The sequence below is a fragment of the Petromyzon marinus genome, chromosome 37 (genome assembly GCF_048934315.1).
Source record: "Petromyzon marinus isolate PM22_M1 ecotype Great Lakes invasive population chromosome 37, UKy_Petmar_22M1.pri1.0, whole genome shotgun sequence".
Classification (NCBI taxonomy): domain Eukaryota; kingdom Metazoa; phylum Chordata; class Hyperoartia; order Petromyzontiformes; family Petromyzontidae; genus Petromyzon; species Petromyzon marinus.
The window spans coordinates 19,420,249-19,445,211 of NC_133703.1; the positions used below are offsets into that span (position 1 = coordinate 19,420,249).

The 24,963-nt window shown below is 50.9% G+C and overlaps 1 protein-coding gene across 2 annotated transcripts in view; it reads left to right on the forward strand.

Annotated features, from left to right (window-relative positions):
- The window catches only part of TRRAP (transformation/transcription domain associated protein), a 142,418-nt gene that overhangs the window by 99,941 nt on the left and 17,514 nt on the right, over window positions 1–24,963 (forward strand). For both annotated transcript variants that reach the window (XM_032966893.2, XM_032966894.2), the window contains 5 exons: window positions 2,739–3,000; window positions 13,914–14,139; window positions 15,044–15,261; window positions 17,312–17,496; window positions 23,123–23,326. In XM_032966893.2, the coding sequence (XP_032822784.2) occupies window positions 2,739–3,000; window positions 13,914–14,139; window positions 15,044–15,261; window positions 17,312–17,496; window positions 23,123–23,326 (1,095 nt within the window). The remainder of the gene's footprint in view (window positions 1–2,738; window positions 3,001–13,913; window positions 14,140–15,043; window positions 15,262–17,311; window positions 17,497–23,122; window positions 23,327–24,963) is intronic.

Sequence of the window (24,963 nt, forward strand, 5' to 3'; positions counted from 1 at the left end):
TCGATTCCCGCTCACGGCCAACACCATTGACGAGTATCTGAACTGGTCCTGGACCTCCCCTAGGTCGACCCGCCCACAAATGAGTAACTGGTGTGGTGTGTAAACATCGTAACTGGGGAGACAAAGGCGGTCGGGCGTGGTGTTGGCCACCCACCCCCTAGCGTACCATTCCGCCCTTCATAAGTGCGCTCTAACAGCACTTGCCCCAACAGTCTGTTAAGACTATATGGGGGATCTTTGTGTTGGGAGTAGTGTAGTGGTTAGATAGACACTAATGAGTACCTGTTGTGGTATGTAAAACATCGCCACTTGGAAGATAAAGTCAGCCATGCGTGGTGTTGACCACCCACCCCCTCGTGTGCCATGCCGGCCTTCGTAGGAGCCCACTAGTAGCACTTGCCCCAACAGTCTGTTAAGGCTATGAGGGGGATCTGTTTCTTTGTGCAACGAGCAAAGTTGGCACAGTGGGCACCACAGGTGACAGTTATATCAGTAATTCGACCCACAACACCTGGGTCTGCTTGCATGACTCCCTGCCAGCAGCGAGCCTTCCGAACTTCACTTAGCCTCAAAGCGCACCAATCCTGGCACAAGCGCTGCGGTGGCAATTGGCGGAATTGTCAGCCCACCGAGGTGTTCGTGTCAATTCCTCGTTCTAATATCGGTGGGCAAATGTCCCTGCAGAACGACCACCATGTCTCATTAGCTCCTTATTGTTATGACTCTCGCAACACTGGTGGACACGAGTCCCTGGTGTGGTGCTGCCATGTGGTCCATCAGCATTATTGATCAGCGGTCGCCGCGTTAATCGATTTAACAAGGTGGGGGGGGGGGGTGTGAAAAGTGTTCTGGATTTCATTTTTCCTTTTTACGGTCCCAATTATATTCCGTTCGCGTCGTCGGTGTCATTTGTGAATTGAAATTGGGACCCTCAATTCGTGCGAATTTATGTTTCCATGAAGGAGATTGATCATTACGTCGCTTGGGTACACACGTGCAACGCAAGCTGTGGATGAGAATATCGTATGAAGTCTTTTTTTTTTTAGCGTTGGTCCCAATTATATTCCACCTGAGTTATCCAAGTCGTGTTGTTGTGAGACATTCGTTTCCGCTGGAAACCCCGCGCCGTCGCAGTGGAACGTCACCCGTGGCACAAGGCCTTGGTTCACGTGGGGGCCCTGGTGAGATAGGCACTGAAAGTCGCCCCCTCCTCCTGTGCCATCTCTCCACTTTTCGTAGCCCGGTGCCTGGGGCCCCGATGCCCTTTCCCCTGCCTGCACACCCCATCGCTATGCCACTGAACCTTCACCCTCGGTGCCAGAATGGCCCCTAAAGACGGTCACGAATACTTTTAGGGATCCCTTCAATGACTTCGAATTCACCCTCAGTGTTGCGTCTTGTCGCATCTTCGGATATGGATATTTTCATTATTTGTCAATGAAAGTGTTTCGATTTTTTTTTTAGCCCTCTGAAACAATTGAGTAGAAGGCTGCATCAAATCTTGTTTGTGGTGCACTTACTGGTGGACAGGCTAAGGCCTTCTCAGAATCAGAATATGTATTTATACTGGAGGAATCCAATGAGCTATAAAGCTCTTTTTCGCACATGTCAAGTCAGGGCACGGGGTCACAACGTTCTCACAGGTCCCGCTGCAATGTGAGAACCGTGTCTAAATCATGGGTGGCCCAAACAGACCAGCGACTGGTCGCTTCACACAACAACTCTTCCACAAGTGGAACATTAAGGATGATCCACAGTTGGGTACATTTTCTCTGTACCCCCCCCCCCACCACCACCACCGCTCCTCCTCTCCCCCACCCTTAAAAATTATTTCGTTCCCGATCATTGCCCAGTCACCAGGGCAGTCAACCCAGTCACCTTTTTTGCCGGTTGCTATCCTGAGGGCACCTGGCCCCCGGGTTGATTGCTCGCAAGTGGCCTCTGTTTCCCCTCCCCAACGTTTGCATTCTATATTTAAAAAAAAAGAAATATTTTACCAGGGAAGGTACCACTGAACTATGCAGCTCTTTTTCAGAAGCGAACCTGGCTGTCACAAACGATAGCTCAACCAAGTGGGCGTATCATCGCGTCGACATTTATAGCAGCAGCCAAATGCTCTGAACGCACTTTCATTCTAAATGTGGAGGGGAAAAATCGGGATGGCCCGGAGTAAAATCCACGCATCCACGGGTAGAGAGACATGCACACTCCAAATATACAGCAGCAGGCGTCAGCGTCGGGATCGAACCCACGACCTCCTGTATACCAGGCAGGGTAGTTAACATCTCACCACTGCAGCACCATGTACAAATTAAAAAGAGATCCACATTGCAGTGACAGCGGACTCCCAAATTGAACAATCCACCACACTGTGAAATAACGGCATCATTCTACTAGGCCTGCTCTCCGGTGGACTGGGCGGTATTAGAAAAGCTCTTAACAGCTACTGTATCGGGTGAGAGTAGCTTATAAAAGCATTTCTCATACATCGAGCCGTGCAAACCTACATCAATACAGTGGACAGTATTAGTCGCACTGCTCGAGAATCCGTCGCATGCCTCACAAGCTTAAACCTGGACGTGTAGCTTACACGTGCTAGGAGAAGAAAACAAGGATTGTGCACACACGTGTGTGTACGTTGAACTTCTTTCGCACCGTACGTAGCCAGCCGTGCCAATTTGGAGGCGCGGTGGTCGCCGACGCGTCACGAACCGCACGACCGTCCTTGCCGAACGCAGGTGCTAAGGCAGCTGCAGCAGGGCCTGGCCAAGTGCTACTCGGTGGCGTTTGAGACGCGCGGCGGCGTGACGGAGGCGCGCATCACGCCGCACACGCTCAACTTCGTCAAGAAGCTGGTGAGCACGTTCGGCGTGGGCCTCGAGAACGTCTCCAACGTCTCCACCATCTTCTCGAGCGCCGCGTCCGAGTCGCTCGCTCGCCGCGCACAGGCCACCGCCCAGGACCCCGTCTTCCAGCAGCTCAAGGGGCAGTTCACAACCGGTACGGTCGCCGGCGAGAGATGTCGTGCACTCATGCACTCGCGCGCACTCGCGCACCCATGCAACGCACGCACCTATGCACGCACACACACCTCACCATGCAAGCATGCACCTATGCACGCACTCACCCACGCACACACCTCACCATGCAACGCACGCACCTGTGCACGCACTCACACACACACCTCACCATGCAACATACGCACCTATGCACTCACCCACGCAAGCACTCACGCAAGCACTCACCTATGCACGCACCCACCCACGTACACACCTATCTACACGCAAGCATGCACCTATGCATTCACCCACGCACCCACGCAAGCACTCACCTATGCACGCACTCACCCACATACACACCTCACCATGCAAGCATGTACCTATGCACTCACCCACACACCCACGCAAGCACGCACCTATGCACGCACTCACCCACACACACACCTCACCATGCAAGCATGTACCTATGCACTCACCCACGCACCCACGCAAGCACTCACCTATGCACGCACTCACCTATGCACGCACCCACCCACGTACACACCTATCCACACGCAAGCACGCACGTGTGTGCCTGTGTCATCGCTAGCTTGTGCACTCGTTTGGCTGTGATCTTTGTGGTGGTGCTGGTGATGATGGTGGTGATGATGATTGTGGCAGTGTAACATGGTTGGCGTGGCCCATTGGTGCGAGGAATTAAATGATATGGGATCCCCCCTCCTCTGCCCCCCCTCCCCCTGCCATACAAATATGTTTTTTGACGACCGTTTTTTAAAATTGCCACTTCAATCGTTACACCAGTTTTCATCTGGCGTGTTTCAAATACGCTTACGTTATAGTCCAGGTTTAAGTTTGAGAGCTGTGTGATAATATCTTTGGGAGTAGTGCGACTAATATTGTCCAGTTCGCCGGAGAACTGCTATTGTCGCGCCAATAGCGGCTTTTGGGTTAACATACAAAACCCTATTTGGTTAATCAAAAAGTATTTCAATGAAATAAACTGCAGCAATCATCGCCAAATAATTCACTTGATGTGAGATCAAGTGGTTCACCCCTCAAAGTGTTGCCACAACCCCGCTGTTCCTCCAAGAGGTTGCGTATACGTTCTTAACGACAAACCGTCGCGCTGAACCGGTTTTATTTTCTCTGTCAATAAAATAGCTCTTGAAAGGAAAAGTTTGAGAAGATAAGCGTGCGAAACCTGAAACATTTCTAACAATAACAACGATTTCATTTGTTCAGGGAGAGCCTGCATAAATAAGTGAGTCTCTTGACTTTTTATCAAGAGGATGTTTGGTCAATTCCTTTTTAAAATAAAGAGTGTTTTGCGTCTTGTGTGTGGGCGGAAACTGTATTACCCGGAGAAAACACAGATCAGAAGGGATAACATAACGAGACTTAAAGGTCCCCCTCCCACAGATGGGCTCATGAACTCTCTTTCTCTGCTGCTGTCTCCTGGCCACCAATCAGTGCGGTCCACCAAGCCGATGCCTCACGAAAAGACGAATCGAGTTTTCGAGTTGAGAGTCTTTTTTTTACATCACGAAGGCTTCCTTTGCCAGTACCAAAATATAATAATAGGGTTTTTCCCCTTTTTTCTGGCAACAAAACTGAAACCTTTTGCAAGGAATGGTGTTTACATTAACCACAATACTTGCAGTCAGAATGCAAACAAAAAACAACACTGATTATTGAGGTATTGTCCTTGAAACTGATTGGTCCACACCAGAGACAGCTTTCTTTAGAGCCTATTCTCATACGGTGTTCAACCAGATGACGCCAAATGGCGCACAGTTCAAAGACAACGCACTATCAGAGTAATGAAAGCTCGGTAAAGCATCTACATCATGAGGCCTCCTGTGCCAGTGCCAAAATATAATAATAGGGTTTTTCCCCTTTTCAATCGGTTTCAAGGACAATGCATAAATTATCAGTGTTGTTTTTTGTTTGCATTCTGACTGCAAGTATTGTGGTTCATGTAAACACGATTCCTTGCAAAAGGTTTCAGTTTTGTTGCCAGAAAAAAGGGGAAAAACCCTATTAGTCTTTATTTTGTTTGAACAGCAGAGAACGCACGAGGCAACCGGGGATGAGGCCCATTTGCAAGAGGGACCTGGGTCCACCGAATTGACAACAGCAAAATGACGTTAACCTTAAGTGCATCAACTAAGCAAAATAGAAATCGGGCCAAAAAAACAATTGCGTGCATTTGCCGAAATATTCAGTTTTCAGTTTATTTATTTGGGTATAGCCCTGTGAGCCATTCGGCTCTTGAATTGGGTGCAACCACAACAAACAAAAAAACAAAAACACGAACAAGAAAAACATCTTAAAGTGACTATGTGACTGTGCAAACATAAAATCCATGAAAAAAAACAGCAAAATATTCCTGAAAAAAGCACCGTACACCAACGCTGTGTGCAAAAAATCCCAGTGGGATGCAAGTCAAACACCAACAACCACAAGAAAACTTAGATTAAGGCCATCAGTCTAACTCCGTACTACAACAAAACAAACATGTCCAAACCAAAAAACTTTTCGACATCACCAAAAAATAAAGCCATAATTGCAACGTAACAATGATCACAGGGACTGTGACCCATAGACTCACCACACAGAGACCCATAGACTCACCACACAGAGACCCATAGACTCGCCACACAGAGACCCATAGACTCGCCACACAGAGACCCATAGACTCACCACACAGAGACCCATAGACTCACCACACAGAGACCCATAGACTCACCACACAGAGACCCATAGACTCACCATACAGAGACCCATAGACTCACCACACAGAGACCCATAGACTCTGAGTGCTTGTGGGAATGTTAAACAAAAACGGGACAACTTGTAACGTGTTCCTGTCGACAAGTTTTTGTGCATCGCTTTTAACAAACACAACGAACACACTCACAAAGATAATAAATATAAAGGAAAAAAACATTTCCGTTCGTAGAATTTGTCTCGGACAAGTTACCATTAAAAAACTTTTCATTGTAAATTTTATTACAGAATCATCAAAAATATATTTAGATTCAAGGTGATTATTGCACTTGTAGGCAAACAGATAATGATGTGTCTCGAAGACAACTGCAAGTGAGGTGATTATAAAGAGTCGACAGTTGCGTGGCGAGGGGGACTTCGATGTCATCGCGTATTAGTCTGCGTGTGTCGCTCGTCCGTTTCCTCAGCGAAGCCACGCTCACTTAGCAAACATGGCTGTGACGAAACATGACCTTCGCACCGACCGAGTGATTAAAAACACAACGACGTATTGTTGTGAGACCTCGTGCCTTTACGCCGGTCGCGCCTAACAAAACCGGGCATCGTGTTTTCGCTTCCTGCTGACGACGACGACCTCTGAACAAAACAAACACCCACCCATGGTCCATCTCAAGAGTCGCGTGCAAAGATGCTTTCTCGCCGCGTGCCCTCGCGCTTGCCGATTCATTCCGAGCCTGGGGGAGGGCTGCTATTGTTCCGGCTTTCCCAGCGGCGGCCGTGACCTCGCCGTGCCGCCGCTGAGTGCGCGAGCCGCGATTGGCTCCATTCGCTGCCCCGTCCGCCCTTTCTCCAGACACAATAGCGTCCACTCAGAATCGCTTTTAAGCCGGCAACACAAACATCACTTTAACTCCTTCGCTGACAGTTGTGCACATCCGCGCGCACATACGTAAGATGTTCCACACTCGAGGTATATTTTACGAATTAAAAGAGATATATTGTGTCTCGCTTCGAAGTTTCTGTGCATTGCTGGGTGCGATGCCAATGATGCTGCTGCTGAGTGAACGTTTCTCCGAGGTGAAAAAAAACGCGCTAAAATCAGGGTGCTCGGCTTTGCTCGCGTAGGGAGGATGAGCAAAGGAGAGTGCTCGTTAATTCCTCGTGCCGTCAGCAGAAGGCTTATCGGGTGCGCCGGGGTGGCTATGCGCATTGCACGAGGTGTACCCCGCGGGTGTTGTAATGGCGGATAAATGGATTGTGTTTTTTTTTTTGTGCCGAGACGCCACCGTTCCTACGGCCGCGTCGGATTTACCGCTCGGACAGTCCCGTCTCGTTTGCCGCTTGCTCGGAGTGCGCGAGCGTGAGTGCCGCTACTACCCCCCCCCCCGCCACTCCGCTGTAGCTGCCCACTCTCTCTCTGTGTGCCTCCAGTTGCCGTTGTAGCGTGCGTGGGTGGGTGGGTGGGTGCATAAGTACGAGCGAGCATGCTTGGATTCGGGGGTGGTAGGGGGGTGCGTTCAGGTTCAGCGGAGAGGTCTGGAGGGTTTCATTTTAGGAGTGAAGTGAGATGCCCTCCTAATGAAACACGAGAGGATAATTAGAGAGCAAAGGCGCAGCCGCTTGTCTAACAGTTTGATTACTTTTATGAGGGCCGCGGTGGCGTACTCCTTTGGAGGCAAGGGTTGGCGGATCAGGCAGAGATTTATCAATTGCGCCTAGGTGTGGCCCGGCTGGCTCGGAAAGTCATAACATTGAGCTGGCACTGCTGAGCCCATGGGTTCGAAACCAGTGCAACGCACCTGTGATTGAACCGAGTTCTCAAGCGTACCGAGTTGGTGATCTCGGCCACGCAGCAATGACCGCACCCAGAACCTTTCTTCTTCCTTTCGCTTTCCCTTTTCAATTTGGCAAAAATTCCAGCCCTGACCATCACTCCATCTCCACTTTGATTAACGTGTCACAAACGCACTTTACAGGTGCGTATAAATACCCTTTAGTGTAGCTACTGATAGTTCTGGCATCACCTTCTACGTCCTGTTATTTGACACGAGAGATACGTGCACTGACTTTAATTTGACCGGCATATCACTGAGATATATGTGTGTTTGGCACAATTCCAACTTTAGCGTCTGCAATAGCTGAGCAAAGAAGACAATAGGTGCGTGGCAGTTCGTCCCGCCAGCTGATGCCCCGCCGCTGTGCTGCGATGGCCTGACAGGCCCCTGTAGTTTCCTGCTGGACTCGCGACGGCCGCCAAAATTGTGCTCACGCATTCTTGCGCGGCCCGAGAGCGTGACGCCGGGCAGGCCCCCCCCCCCTCCCCCACCTCCATAGGTACCAGAGACGTAGTAGCGTCGCGTGGTCAAAACCCCAGCAGACGGCTTAGTTGAATGAGCGAATGAATGAATGGCCCATTCTGGGGGCGGGCAAACGTATTACGCCGCGAGTCACAAGCCGTTATCGCCCCATCGCAGATGGGTTCAGTTACGTGTAATGGAGTCCTGCTTTTCTTCCTGTGCGCGCGCGTGCGTTTGTGTGTGTTCTTGTGTCTGCGCTTGCGTGCGCGGGGGTGTGTTTGTGTAGGTGTGTTGTAGGTGTGGGCAGCAGCGGCGTAGTTGTGGTTAGTGCAATTGCTCTGCGAACCCAGGCGAACTGAATTTGAATCCCTGTCATTGCGAACATCAGTCGTCTCCTCCTACAAGATGCAAAGCGTAGCTGCCGCTCTGTGTAAACATCAGCACAGGAGATACAACGGCGACGAGGTGTGGGCCTGGCCACACCCCGCCCTCTTGAATACCGTTCCAGGCTTCATCGGTGCTCGCTAACAGCACTTAGCACAACAGTGTTACGGCTATACTGGGGTGGTTTGAGATCTTATCTTTGTGTACGTACATACGTGTCGGTGTGTATGTAGGTGTTCGATTCTATGTAAGTGCATGTGTGTAGGTGTTAGTGTGTTATTGCCTGTGTGTACGTATGTACGAGTACATGGGTGCATGTGTGTGTTGAGCGGTTAGGGCGCTGCACTACGAACCTGGCGACCCGAGTTCCATTCCCGGGCACGGCCAACACCAGTGATGATTGCCTGAATCAATCCTGGGCCTGCCCTAGGTGAAATCGGCCTCAAATGAGTACCTGGTACATTAGGAACTGTCGTGATGTAACAGTCATTGTTACTGGACTTGCATCTCCCGGCGCGGCAGTGGAAACAACGACGCAAAGTTTATTTATCCTTCCGACCTCTGTCCACCCCGCAGTGTAAATGGATTCACCACAGTTGGCCCGATATTTAGGTCCTCTCTGCGGGTGTGTGGCACGGTGGGGAGCACAGGCCAGTCTTCTCAGTTTAACCCATGGCACCTGTGGGTCCGTCCCGTGATCTCCTGCCAAGCAAGCCTTTGACAGTTCACGTCTCAAGCACCGTGGTGACATCACCGCCGCTTAGTGGGGGGGAGTGGGGGGGGGATACTACTGCCACCTCTTCCAAAAACGTCTTCTTGCCAGTGTGGTGGAGTCCTTCAAAATGCCCGCTGGAGCGGCTCGCTTATAACTCCCTCCGGCGGAGGTCCTTTCCGCCAGCAGTGGCGTGAGTGAGCAGCTGCAGGGCTGCGCCTACATACCACCTCCTCTAATTTTACACTGCGGGTGGAGAAGTCCGATTGGCTCGCACGCCCTCCCCCACCCTCGTCAACGGCATGGCTCCGCGCGCAGCTTTGCTGCTTCCCGCTCTGTGTGTGGCCGAGAAGCTCTCCTGCTGCGCTCGCTTGTTGGGGCAGCAGAAAGTGGATCCTCTTTTGAGTCGATATATTCTCTTGCCTGCAAATGACCGTACACCGGAGTGACCTGGTGGGGGCCTGTGTTAAAATTACTTTTGTTTTTGTTGGAATTTACTCCATCAATCTTCAATATTGATCGTATAAGTGGTGTAATCCTCCAGCAAAGAACTCGGCTGAGTCTCAAGGCACGTTTTCAGGAGGTTTCCCGTGCAACATATTAGCACATTTTCTCGTTGCGTTTATTTATTTGGTTTTACGAGCGAGCCAATTGACGACAGCAAAAGGAAATTGTGGCAATCGATCTTTCTCCCACCACCACCACCTTTGTGATGGGCCCAAGTAGGCACAGTTTCCCATCCAGGGGAAGAGGGAAAGGAAACCGTTTGGACGGTTATTTCATCATCCTTATTTTCATCGGCCCATGATCAATCCACTGCTAGTTGAAATTCTTCTCCCTGAGCCATCGCCATCTCTTAGGACCGTGTGAGCCGATTTAGTTGTTCCAAATAATTTCAAGGCCGCTGCTGCGTTGGCAATGGTGCACAATTCATCTCGTCGCATTTATCAAAAACACTGCGTTTGGCCTTCAAAGAAAAAGTATATAATAGGTTATGTTTCGGGCTATGGCACTTGTTCATGGTATATATACAGTCAGGGAAAAAAGTATTTGATCCCCTGCTGATTTTGTACGTTTGCCCACTGACAAAGAAATTATCAGTCTATAATTTTAATGGTAGGTTTATTTGAACAGTGAGAGACAGAATAACAACAAAAAAATCCAGAAAAATGCATGTCAAAAATGTTATAAATTGATTTGCATTTTAATGAGGGAAATAAGTATTTGACCCCTCTGCAAAACATGACTTAGTACTTGGTGGCAAAACCCTTGTTGGCAATCACAGAGGTCAGACGTTTCTTGTCGTTGGCCACCGGGTTTGCACACATCTCAGGAGGGATTTTGTCCCACTTCTCTTTGCAGATCTTCTCCAAGTCATTAAGGTTTCGAGGCTGACGTTTGGGAACTCGAACCTTCAGCTCCCTCCACAGATTTTCTATGGGATTAAGGTCTGGAGACTGGCTAGGCCACTCCAGGACCTTAATGTGCTTCTTCTTGAGCCACTCCTTTGTTGCCTTGGCGGTGTGTTTTGGGTCATTGTCATGCTGGAATACCAATCCACGACCCATTTTCAATGCCCTGGCTGAGGGAAGGAGGTTCTCACCCAAGATTTGACAGTACATGGCCCCATCCATCGTTCCTTTGTTGCGGTGAAGTTGTCCTGTCCCCTTAGCAGAAAAACACCCCCAAAGCATAATGTTTCCACCTCCATGTTTGACGGTGGGGATGGTGTTCTTGGGGTCATAGGCAGCATTCCTCCTCCTCCAAACACGGCGAGTTGAGTTGATGCCAAAGAGCTCCATTTTGGTCTCATCTGACCACAACACTTTCACCCAGTTGTCCTCTGAATCATTCAGATGTTCATTGGCAAACTTCAGACGGGCATGTATATGTGCTTTTTTGAGCATGGGGACCTTGCGGGCGCTGCAGGATTTCAGTCCTCCACGGCGTAGTGTGCTACCAATTGTTTTATTGGTGACTATGGTCCCAGCTGCCTTGAGATGATTGACAAGATCCTCCCGTGTAGTTCTGGGCTGATTCCTCACCGTTCTCATGATCATTGCAACTCCACGAGGTGAGATCTTGCATGGAGCCCCAGGCCGAGGGAGATTGACAGTTCTTTTGTGTTTCTTCCATTTGCGAATAATCTCACCAACTGTTGTCACCTTCTCACCAAGCTCCTTGGCAATGGTCTTGTAGCCCATTCCAGCCTTGTGTAGGTCTACAATCTTGTCCCTGACATCCTTGAAGAGCTGTTTGGTCTTGGCCATGGTGGAGAGTTCGGAATCTGATTGATTGATTGCTTCTGTGGACAGGTGCCTTTTATACAGGTAACAAGCTGAGATTAGGAGCACTCCCTTTAAGGGTGTGCTCCCAATCTCAACTCGTTACCTGTATAAAAGACACCTGGGAGCCCGAAATGTTTCTGATTGGGAGGGGTCAAATACTTATTTCCCTCATTAAAATGCAAATCAATTTATAACATTTTCGACATGCGTTTTTCTGGATTTTTTTGTTGTTATTCTGTCTCTTCACTGTTCAAATAAACCTACCATTAAAATTATAGACTGATAATTTCTTCGTCAGTGGGCAAACGTACAAAATCAGCAGGGGATCAAATACTTTTTTCCCTCACTGTAGATGTATTAATAGAGGCCAGAGAGATATAGAGGTGATAATAAGAGTTGGAGACTGCACTTGGCACCATGGGGCCTGATGAGACTTTTTTTACGAGAATTATGGGAAAACATTTTCTTGTGACCAGTTTTTACCTCGGCATATGAATAGTCACCTCGTTATGGGCATGGGTTTGATCCTGGACCCTGGCGATGCCTGTTATATATCTGGATTTTGCGTGCTCTCTCTCTCCCCGTGGTGGTCACGTGGATTTGGCTGCTACGATAATGATGATATCAACCACTTCGATGTGCATGCCACTAGCACGTTAGGCTAAGTACGGTGCAGATCACCTTTGAAAAATAGTTCATAGTTTAACACGTTAACTTTTTTGCGACCAATATCCATAATGCTGGCTATTTGGGTAAGATTGCGTAAATATATAAATGTGTCGCCTGATGAAGCTAGTTGTAATTACTGCCGAAACGTCATACTCAGGTTGTAAATGTTGTGGCTTTGCTCTCCAACACATCGGTGTGCTGAATTAGTAACGAATTGGCATGTTCTGTTTACGTGACAACCCTTGCTTATTGGCTGTGTGGGGTGGTGGCGGGTTTTACGCGATTTATCCCAAAAAACCTGTATTTATGGAAGAGTTCATAGCCCAATGGACTTTTACCCGGTAATTAATATAGTTCAGTGTCATCCACGCATCTCCATTTCTCTCGGCCCCCGTCTTTAGTCGTCACGAGAGAACGGCTCTCCGTGCAAATGAGTTCCAGCGAACACATTGAAAGCACGGGCCTTGTCTTGTTAAGGAAACGAATAACATTCGGCCTCGAGACTAAGGTGCGATGCGGCAGCACGAGCAGAAACGGAGTGGAGCGTCAGAATATCGACGCCTGTCGTCTACCATGTGGCTTTCTTTCATCTGCAGCCAATTCATTACCCAGCAGAGGGAAATGCCAAGCCTGGGTTGGTTTCTTTATTTCTTCTAAGGGGTGAAAGAAATTAATAAAAATGAGATCGTGATATTTATTTATTTTTACAAAGTAACGGCACACAGCCCTTCCGCCCTCCCAGCCCCCCCCCCCCCCCCCTTGCCGTTAACCCCCCCCCCCGCCCGTGCTCCCTCCACCCCCCTCCTCAACTACCCCCCCCCCCCCGAGCTTTTAGATGGCTTCCAGGGTGGGAGAAAGCGCCTCATTAAACGTGACCTATATTGAATAGAATCATTCCCCGTGGATTTTAGACAAAGTGCAAATGGGACAGCCCACGCTATTGAAGAACTGCCTCTGCTGTATGATTTCACAGCATGTTTTGGGACAGAGAGAGAGATTAAAATAAAACACGGTCAGGTACGACGGAACCTTTTGACTTCAAAACGGGGAGCGGAAAAATACATTTTATTGGCTCTTGTTCTGCAAAATATAGTGTTCCGTTTATAGTTACCCGACCAAAAATAATAGAAGACGTTATTAGTGGCAATGGCTCTTTTTTCCTATAAACATCGCCCATTTCACCAGCGTTGGTTTTAGGGCAAACCTGACTCCACTGCTGATGAGCCACTGAATGATGAAAACAGTCCAGATTTGGCTCGTTTTGAAGAAATCGCTGCTGATACGAGAGTCTTCCAGAAGGCCGTATGGCTGACAAATTGTGTAAAAAGGATATATGTCTTAATGCGGAGAGACAAATATGGCAAGGAGGCGTTAGTCTTGTAACTTAACGGTAAGTCCTCGGTTTTAGCGCGTAGTGTTCACACCGTGCGTTTTCGCTATCACGCCTTTCGTCCATTAGGGAACACTTTTCACACAATGCGGAAAGCGCGCCATCGCAGCGCGGTTTTTAACCAGTCGACGATGAACTCCTGTGTTCAGCTGCACAGCTGAGCGGAGTGATACGGTCCACGGAACGATGGAACGACGTGGCGGCGTAACCTCAGTTGTTTCTCCACGCCATCTTACTGCGTGTGCGTAGTAATCCATCGTATCTCGCCAAAACTTACCGTTCTATTGTTTATGGGGAAATTGTTTCGCTTGACACGTTTACAGCTTAACCCGGCACTTTTCAGGAACGCATCTACTAGCGCTTTACAAACGATGACTTGCCGTACTGCTTAACCGTTCATCCGTCCGCCTGCGTCCTGCTGTGGTCTTCCCCGGCCCTCGACAGACTTTGACTTCAATGTGCCCGGCTCCACGAAACTGCACAACCTCATCTCCAAGCTGAAGAAGTGGATCAAGGTGTTGGAGGCCAGGACAAAGCTGCTGCCCAAGTTCTTCCTCATCGAGGAGAAGTGCCGCTTCCTGAGCAACTTCTCGGCTCAGACGGCCGAGGTGGAGATCCCCGGAGAGTGCCTCCTTCCCAAGCCCACGCACTACTACATCAAGATCGCCAGGTCTGCCCTCGCTGTTGTGTCTCCGTGTGTGTGTTCGTGTGCATCTCAGTCAGTCAACCCATGGCACCTGGGTCTGTCCTTTGACCTCCTGCCAGCAGGCGTTCGACACTTCACTTGGCTTTTAAGTGCACCTGGCCTGGCACAGGCACCGTGGTCACGTCACCGCCACTTAGTGGTGAATGTCAGTTTTTGTTGACCGTGTGTGTGTGCGGGGAGCGGTAGTGTAGCGGATAGCGCGCTGCGCTACGATCCCGGCGACCCGAGTTTGATTCCCGCTTATGGCCAACACCAGTGACGATTATCTGAACCGGTCCTGGGCCTGCCCTAGGTCGACTCAGCCTAACATGAGTACCTGGTGCCGTATGTAAACATTCCCAAGGTGACCGGGCGTGGTGCTTACAACGTTTGCTCCAAAGGTAAATCCTGGCGGTGGTGGTGTAAATAGTAGATGTTCTGTTCATGATGGTGATAGCGTTGGTTCTGTAAAGGTGGATGGTACCGATGAAAATGGATAGAATGGATAGTATTGATGATGATGGTGACTGAAATAATTGTTTGGCATTCTTGGTGTGGTAGTGCTTACAATAATGAATGGTAGTTGGTGGTGATGATGACGATCATTGTTAGTTATGATTCGCGATGATGGTAGTCGTGGTGGCAGGTGGTGGCGATGATGCTGGTCGGAGCGGCGGCCGATGTAGTGACGATACTCGTAATGGTTGTTGATGGTGGTGCGGATATGTAGACCTCGCGCTGGTTGCGACGGTACATAGTCCGAGCGGCGGCGATCACGACGCTGACGATTAGCGGTAATGACGACGATTAACATCAATGCTGACGATGCCCCCGCAGCGGCCTACGGCTCCGCGCACTCAACCCGCCCGCTGTTGTCTCTTGTGTGCAGGTTCATGCCGCGGGTGGAGATCGTGCAGAAGCACAACACGGCGGCGCGGCGCCTCTACATCCGCGGCCACAACGGCCGCCTCTACCCCTACCTGGTGATGAACGACGCCTGCCTCACCGAGTCGCGGCGTGAGGAGAGGGTCCTGCAGCTGCTGCGGCTCCTCAACCCATGCCTCGAGAAACGCAAGGAGACCGCCAAGAGGCACCTGCTGTTCACTGGTACAGAACGCCGCCGGCGCGTTGCCGTCCGCCCCACCCCCCCCCCCCCCCCTTTCGCAAATTCACTCGTTTCGATAATTTGATGGTTCCTTTATTTTCCTCCTCTGTTGGTTCGTCGTCTTATGCTCACCCGCCCATGCCCGGAGTACTACGGGGAGATGCCCTAGGAGGCGCGCCTCGATCTTTACCGGTACCGCGAGGGCTGTCCCGTTCGCCCGCCTGCCCGTTCGCGTCTGCGTTCTTTTCGCAAGTTTCTTCATTTCGGTGATTTGCGCTTTTCGTTTGCTCATTTGCTCCTTGACTTAATCTCACCCGTGCCTTGGGAAAGCGCAAGAGAGACGGACGGGCAAGGGGCACTTGCCATCGCCAGGGCGCCAGCGTGTGTGTGTTCTCCAGCATGTTAGCCAGGGCCCCAGCGCGTTCACCAGGGGGCCAGCGTGTTCGCCAGGGGGCCAACGTGTGTGTGTTCACCAGCGTGTTTTGCCAGGGCGCCAGCGTGTTTGCCAGGGGGCCAGCGTGTTTTGCCAGGGCGCCAGCGTGTTCGCCAGGGGGCCAGCGTGTGTGTGTTCACCAGTGTATTTGCCAGGGCGCCAGCCAGCGTGTGTGTTCACCAGCGTGTTTTGCCAGGGCGCCAGCATATTTGCCAGGGCGCCAGCCAGCGTGTGTGTGTTCACCAGCGTGTTTTGCCAGGGCGCCAGCGTGTTTTGCCAGGGCGCCAGCGTGTTTTGCCAGGGCGCCAGCGTGTTCGCCAGGGGGCCAGCGTGTGTGTTCACCAGCGTGTTCGCCAGGGCCCCCCAGCGTGTTCCGTTGACCTTTGCACTCTTTCGCTAGTTTATCCGCGAGGTAAATTTTTGTCCATGCCAGGAGAAACACAACTGAGATGGCAAACGAAGCGCACCTGCTGTGTGCCAGGGCACTTCAGAATCAGATTCAGAATATTTGTGCATACTGAAGGAATCCAATGTCTAATAGTTTCATTGGTTCGATCGTTCATTTGTTTTGTTTAGCCACTCAACCGCTCACTCGTATGTTCCTTATGCCACCTAACCGCTTGTTTCATTAACAGTTTAATTCATTTTAATTCACCTCTTAATTCGTTAAGCTTGTTTTGCCACTCGTGCATTCGTTTATACCGTGGTGTTTCTGCTCAATCATGTCTTCTATTCTTAATTCATACCCCGATTCACTCTTTTTATTCACTCAATAATAATTTCATTTGGTTTATTCACTCATTTTCGCTCTTTCGCCTGATTTGGTCACTCATTGGACAGTTTAACGAGCAACAGCAGTAGCAGCGGCGGAGGAGGAGGGAATTAGTGGGGGGGGAGAGGATAAATATTACGCGGATAACGTTTCACATCCTCTCTCCCTTCCTGTGATTTTGATTGGCCGTTACGATTCAGGGTCATGACTATGAACGAACGCCTTTGTTACTTGGGTCTCTTAGCCGTATCTCGGGGTACCGATGGCATGACTTTGCGTGTCGTCCTGCCACGCTGTGAATTGTGGGAAACGACGATGAGGCTTTTGCCACCTGCTTGATACGGCAACGCCAGCTACGAAACTTTTGGCGGCTTGTTTGTGGGGAGTGATGGACTCGTTTACCGCACGGCGCTACAAACCCTCTACTCGAGTTGGATTCCCGCTCACGGCCAACGTCGGTTTCAAATATCTGAACTGGCCCTGGGCCTCCCCGCGGTCACTTCGGCTTTTCACGAGTACCTGCTGCAGTGTGTAGTAAACATCACCGCGAGGGAGGGAAAGGCGGCCGCGTGTGGTGCCGACCACCGCCTCGTGTGCTGTGTCGGTCTTCATAGGTGCTGCTCGCTAACAACGCTTGCCCCAACAGTCTGTTGAAGGCTTTATGGGGGGGGGGTCTTTGTCACTGTCTCGTTTGTGAGTGTTTGCATTTCTTTGGTGTTGTTGTTGTTGTCGATGGATGATGACGATCGATGTTGATATCTCGGTATCTTCTTTCCCCCACAACCAACCTCTCCACCTCCTCCCCACCTCTCCCCCCACCACGGCCGTGTGCGGCCCCTCCTGGCAGTGCCACGCGTGGTGGCGGTGTCCCCGCAGATGCGGCTCGTCGAGGACAACCCCTCGTCGCTCTCCCTGCTCGAGATCTACAGGCAGCGCTGCGCCAAGAAGGGCATGGAGCACGACAACCCCATCTCGCGCTACTACGAGCGCCTCGCCACCGTGCAGGCGCGCGGCACCCAAGTCAGCCACCAGGTGCGGCACCGCGCCACCGTCACCCCCCCCCCCTCCCCCCGCCGGTGCTCCATCAGCTCTCGCGTGAAAGATAGCCCCCCCCCCAGCCCCCCCCCCCTCCCTGCACGCCCGGTTGTCACAGGCTGCTCTGCGGGGCTGCGATATGCGGCGGTCGGCAGCATCGGCCAGTGTGCGGCAAAATCCTTCGTTGTACTGTACTCCTGAGCTGCCCCACGTCTGTGCTCTCCGCGATTGCCGACCAGCGTAGCGTCGTATGATCCAGCAATCCCCACAACAGGCACGGCATTTGGGGGGGGGGGGGGGGGGCGGCCTTCATCCAGCAGTGGATTGACAAAAATGGCTGTACGTGTACTGCTTGGCACATTTGTCTGATGTCTTCCTTGAGCGGCTCATTGTGTGGGAGGTTCCAGGGGTTTCCCCAACATACAAACAAAGCTCCATCTCAACACACGAGATCCACATAAACGATTCATCGGTTTGAACGCGATTTTATCCAGCAGCGGATTGACCAAGAGGGGCCCGTTAACCACGCGTGTCCCAATAGAGGTGCGCAGGGGTCACCGCAGATTGGCCGCGCACGTGGCGTCGAGTTGCGGTTCGGGAGAAGGGCGGCGGTGTCGCGGCGGTGAGCGGGAGTTTAGTTGCTGCCCCGCGGAGTGATGTGTCGCCACGTAATTCCGTTTTTATTGGATGGCGGGGCACCTGTCTGCACTGGAGATGCATGCAGAATCACCACGCGCTCTTTCATCTCCCAGATGCCTGGCGCGATGGGGAGTGGCGGGGTGGGGGGGGGCAGCACTGGGGAGGTTTGGGGGGGGGCGCGAGCGGTTTTTATGAGCAGGCCGTTGAGTGACTGCACACGATGGCGTGCGGTCGCGCTGGTGCCAGCTTGTGTGAGCGTGCGTGTGAGCGTGCGTGTGTACGAGTGGGGAGCGATAGTGTAGCGGTTAGCGCGCTGCGCTATGAACCTGGCGACCCGGGTTCGATTCCCGCTCACGGCCAACACCAGTGACGATTATCTGAACCGGTCCCGGGCCTCCCCTAGGTCGACTCAACCTCAAATGAGTACCTGGTGCGGTGTGTAAACATTGCTACTAGGGAGACAAAGGCGGTCGGGCGTGGTGCTGGCCACCCACCCCCTCGTGTACCGTTCCGGCCTTCATAGGTGCTCGCTAACAGCACTTGCCCCTACAGTCTGTTAAGGCTATATGGGGGATCTTTGTCTTTGTACGAGTGTCATAGTGCGTGTATGCCTGTGCGTGTATGTGCGCACTGTGTGTGTGTGTCTGTCTTCGTGTTTGTATTACAATGTGTTTCAGAATGTGTGCGTGTTTGTTGTGGTGAGCAGTAGTGCAGCAGCGGATAGCTCGCCGCGCTATGAACCCTGCAAACAGGGTTGGATTCCCGCTCGTGGACAACACCAGTGATGATTATCTCGACTGGTCCTGGTTCTCCCTTAGGTGGGCTAAGCCTCAAATGAGTACCCAGTACGATGTGTAAACATTGCCACAAGGGAGACAAAATGCGGCCGGGCATGTTGCTGGCCACAACATCCCCCTTCCTGCACCATGCAGACCGTAATAGCTGACCCTGCTGAGACTCGGCGAGGATTTCCAGGGTAAATAAGCGTTACAAGAAAGAAACTTAGGTTATATTTTGACACGGAGAAAGGGGCCCTTATCAGAAAACTCCCGCTGCTCGGATCTATTGCGAGGGAGGAAAAATATTTAATCTACCCGCACTGGGCTAGGGATGCATTTTTTCCTCCACTAAATCTCCTTTAATTACACACACACACACACGGGTCTTCTGAGACGGGCTTGATCTCTCCTGTGACGTGCCATTCCTCTGTTCACCTTGTAAAAAATCATCTTCGCCCCCCTTTGTTAATTTCCTGGGGTGATCGGGCTTTTTGCCAGTGCAGCTCTGCAGGTGTTGTCACGCTCTGTCTTTGCTAAATAAGACAATCGGGAATCGTTTGCTATATTTAAGTCTGTCTTGAAAGTTTGCCTCTTGGCATTTTACCCCCTAGTTCTGCCCGTTTACCCCGCAGGTTCTGTTTGGTTCCTGCTTTTCGTACACGGCACGCATTGGAATCTACAGATGGAATGCGGCTCATGAATGTCAATTATTATTTTATTATTCTTGACGGCGATGTGAAAACGCGTGTGCAGCGGCGTAACTGCCGGCTGGTATTTTTGGGCGAATGTCGGGCCTTGTGATTATTTTTTGGACCCGCGGTAAGTAGCAAATAAACAACACGATATAACTTTGGGAGAAAAAAAAAACGGCATCATTATGTGCATAGTTGTATTAAAAAAAAAAGTTTATCTTCGTCTTTAACACCATCGTGATCATCGCCAATCAGTCATCATCAACCATTGTGGTCACAGTGATCATCAGTCGTCATCGTTGACATCTTCATGCCTCCTGCGTTGGTAAAACGAGCACCGCTTTTGAAAGTCAACGGTCATCCTTTGAAGGGTCCAGCTCCTTGCTCTGAAAATGTGGAATTTACACCATCGCTCAAGCTTGGAAACGAGCACAACCAAATGCTTTTTTGAGCTCATACGGTTAAAGCTGGGTCGGCATATGCAGTCGACAAAACTGATGAACGTTTAAATTACGTTGAGTGGATGTTGGGGGTTGTGGCGCAGTGGTTGGCGTGCCGCGCTTCGGAGGTGCCGACACAATTCCCGGCTGCGGCCGTAACACCGGTTACAAGTTACAGTTGAACCGGTCCTGGTTGTTGCCCACTTTACCAACATGCACCGCCGAGCGTGGCGAAGTATGGTCAAACACACCTGCACGACTGCCACGGCAGTGGCTTGACAAGCGCCATGAATGAACCATCAGAATCCATTGAAGTGTATCCTTTGGGTCTCTCGGTTAAGTCACGTAGATAGGTTCAAAGAAAATAACAAAAAACTGTGACGCTTCGATCGCAACGCAAGTGGTCGTCATCAGGCCCTCGTCTTTTTTCAGCCTGATGACGACCGCTCGCGTTGCGATCGAAACGTCCTAGTTTTTTTGTTATTTTTGTTATTTTCTTTGATCCTATCTACGTGACTTTACCGAAAGACCCAAAGAATACAAATTCCTGCAGTCACGAAAACTTTCAGTCATTAATGTGTGTTTGGTGTAATGTGGGGTTGTCCCCCCTCCCCCCCCCCCACCTAAAGATAATTCCTTGCAGAGGAGGGCGTTTAATTGCCCCTGCAGCTCATTTGCATCGTTCCCGCGCAGCATTAATTCATTCCCTTTCCCCGACCCCCTTGTATGGGGCCGCCCACGCCGCGCGTGCGCCCGTGGACAATCGCCGTGCGTGTCTCGGGGAAACGCGATTCTTGTTTTTCTTTGGTGTGACACTGGCGGTGCGATTTAACGCGACGAGACCCGACCCCACCCCCCCCCCCCCCCCCGTCCTGCTAAGCGGGCGTTGACATACGAGCGATTCGAATGGGTTTGGTGAAAAGGTCGTGTTAAAGTGTACCGTTGTGCAAGTTTCTCTTTAGTTTTTTTTATTATTGTAAACGAACCTCTGGACCGTGTCAGTAGTGGTGGGTGGGTGGTTGGCCCATTATGTGTTCCAGTAAAGCGGGCGAAAATGCTCGACACGTTCATTGTCCTACCCGGCCACCTTTCACTCTCTCGTACACTTCTGCTTGAAACTCGCTGCACTAGAGAACCCTATTTAATCGCGGTTGGCTGAAACCCCCCGCATTCGAATCCCCTGGGTCTCGGAGATGTCTGATCTGCTTGCTCAGTTTCAGTTTCATTTATTAGGATTTACCCTGTGAGCCATTCGGCTCTTGATTTGGATTCAACCGCAACAAACAATAAAATTACAAGATCCACCTAAAATTCATTGTACACAAATCTAATAAACATCACATACGTGAAGAATAAAATCCTACAGAAAAAGCACAACCCGTCCATGCAGCGCGAGTGACTCGCTAACGGATGGTCACGAGTTCATATCCTGGTTGGGGCGGGGGGGGTGAATCAGCCCATCATTCATCTGGGGGTCGAAAAAAATAGGTACCGCTTTGTGGGGGAAGACAACAGTGGTTGTCCTCTGGAGAGGCTCGCCCCCCCCTGCCATAGGGATGAGAGTTTCCTCCAGTGGCTCAGTGCCCTGAACAGGAGATTCTCGTTTGAGCAGAATATCACTTTGACTTTTTAACTTATCTCATTGACCCCGAGTGAGCACATTGGCATGGCATTCTTTTAACCCCCTGTGCCCCATAGCCACCTGAACCTCGTGGAAGAATAATTTGCAGGCCATTGTCAATCCACTGCTGGATGAATGTCTCCTCATACGATGTCAGTAATGGAGTTTATTTGAAACATACTTCACCAATGCTGGTCAGTGCGGGTTTGACGAATGGCGGTAGTGAGCCAGAAACGGGTTCAGCTTATCACCGGCCACCGACGTGGCTTCGTAGTGCGAGCACAGCTAACCACTGTGCCACCGCTCCTCCGAACTCGTTATACATTTATAAACTACATATATTATCTCAAGCTTGTCGCCGTGGCTTTCGTTGAGCCAGCGACGACATGTCGCGGTTCCCGCCAGGGGTCACGGCATTCCTGTGCTCGTCGGTCTCTCTCCTCCGCTGACGCCTGTTGAATATTTCTTCCCCCATTGCTGCGCCACCCACTCGCTGGCATCACCTTTGTTTACGGAGCTCAAGAGCCACGGTGGACGCCGTGCGTTGACGTTTTACTTTTAACAATAAACCCATTTTGATCGCCGTACATTGATTTTATCGAATATCTGCCCCAACACTACCCATAATTAAACTAATGGAGCATATACTGTCCTATTGTTTATGAATACCACGAAGCGTTGAAAACAAAAGGAAAAGAGACGATGTGGCGGGTACAGTATACTCAGAGTAACAATGTAACAGCATGACTTAGAGTGCTATACAGGACACCGCCAGCTTGGGGCACATGCGACTCCGCCTTATGCCTCGCTCCGCTGTATTCATCCGCAACCTCACCGCGCTGCACTATTTGCACTTACGTAACTAATGCAAAGTTTACGCATGCGGTATTGACATTTTCTTACATGAATTATGGAAGCATTTCCGTAAAGTTGGATTTCCGTTAGTCAGGTCTTCCGTAACCCAGGGACTGCCTGTACAGTTTATTTGAAATCGTGATTTCATATTTACAGGACGTCGCGGCTGCCTACATAAATACACACACACACAAGGGGGGAGGGGGGAGTGGTGGCACGGTGGTTAGCGCACTGCACTATGAACCTGGGGTGAGCTTAGTCCAATTCCCGGCCGCGACTAACGTCAGTGGCCACAAGCGATATCTGAACGGGTAGAGACTCCCCGTCCCGCTCTCCTCCGCCCGCCCGCTGCCCCCTCCAAAAGTCAAGATTGTGCTTGCTTAGCCTGGTTAAGCCTCACCCCTGTGAGTCCCATGACTTTTTTTCAGGAGGGTCCTGCCAAGTTGTTTTTTGCGGTAAAGGCGCTAATGATCGCTACGTCTATTCTGATCAAATAACATTGCGGGTAACTCTTTCGACTCTGTTCACATTTTGGACCGTGCCCTCACCACCCGCGTGCGTTTGACCTCCCGACCTGACACCCCCCCACCCCCGTAGGTGCTGCGCGACATCCTCAAGGAGGTGCAGGCGAATATGGTTCCACGGGGAATGCTGAAGGAGTGGGCTCTGCACACGTTTCCCAGCGCCACCGACTACTGGACCTTCCGCAAGATGTTCACTGTGCAGCTGGCCTTGCTGGGCTTTGCCGAGTTCGTGCTGCACCTCAACCGCCTTAACCCGGAGATGATTCAGATCGCACAGGTGAGAGAGATAGTGCGGCGCACCCCACTCTACCACCCCCCCCCCCGCCCTCCCCGCTGAACAGCTGTGTTAAAAAGAGGTACGTTAAAACTAAACTTAAGAGGTTTTTTTTTTTACCGGGTATAACCCACTGAGCTCTATAGAAGCGACCTGGCCACATAAGATAGCTTAACCGTAGTAGCCAAATGCGCTAAATTCATGTCTCTAAATGTGGAGGGAAAAGCCAGAGGACCGGGAGAAAAATCCACCGCCACCCCCACCCTCCCCCCTTGCCACCAGCTCCCCAGGCCCCTCTCGCGCAAACACTGCGTTCCTTATGCTCTGCTGCCGTTAAAATAATGTGCGCCGTAGCGGTTAGCGGTCACAATAGCGACGTTGTATTTCAAATGTCACATCCCGAGCAGGTGCCTGCAGGTGTGGTCAGGAGCGTGCAGGTGTAGTCACATGCTTGCAGGTGTAGTCACATGGTTGCAGGTGTAGTCGGGTGCGTGCAGGTGAGGTCAGGTGTGGTCAGGTGTAGTCAGGTGCATGTAGGTGAGGTCATATGCGTGCAGGTGTGGTCAGGTGCGTGCAGGTGTGGTCAGGTGTGGTCAGGTGTGGTCAGGTGTGGTCAGGTGTGGTCACGTGCTTGCAGGTGTGGTCAGGTGCGTGCAGGTGTGGTCAGGTGCCACGCTCGTTACAGTCCTGCTTTGTCTTTTGGTTCTCCCTGAAAAAATCATCATCGTTCACCACATTGTCGGTGAAACTAGTTCCAACATCCCCAGCACCCCACGCTTGCTACTCCGCACCTTCCTTAATCCCCTCTTCGCCCCCCCCCCCCCTTACTGTATTTTGTTTCGCAAAACCACAAACCTCCCCCCACCCCCCACACAACCAAGGCAATTGCGTGACCTCAAGGAGCCCGCATATAACAACGTGGATTTACTTTTGGGACACATTTGTCGTTGAGTCTCCCAACCTGCCATCGTGGACAATTGGACCGATGTTCTTTTAATTCTCCAACCGTTATCCGTGGAGTTAAGAGGCCTGCTCTCTGTATTTTTTTTGTTCTCCAACCGTACGACTCACGGTTTCCCTGTCAATTGACACCGTGGCGTTGTCACCCCCGGTTGCTTTTTGTGTGTGGGTGTGATTTTTGGATTCGTTTTTTTTTTTGCCCGTAGGTAAGGGAGACCCGCTATAATATTGCGTCCAGCGATATACGAGGTCAAAGTTGTTAGCCCTGAAATTGCTTGCTCATTCCACTGCTGGCTGAATGGATTGACTCCTAAGAGGAAGCTCTGGAGAGGCCCAACTCCTGAAAATATTTGGCCTGCTCTTCCACGCTGCCTAAACATCTCGGAAACATCTACGAATACCCGAATTTTACCCCACTACACAGGGAGCGTGCATCGAACCAGCGATTGCTGGATTGCAAGCGCAGTATGCTGAACATGACACCACACATATATCATCCATATATATAAAGACAAAAGATCCCCTGTACAGCTTTTAACAGATTGTTGAGTCAAGTGCTGTTAGCAGGGTGCACCTATGAAGGCCGGTACAGCACACGAGGGGGTTAGTGTCCAGAACCGCGCCTGGCCGCCTTTGTCTCCCTAGTAGCGATGTTTTCTACACACCGCACCAGGTACTCA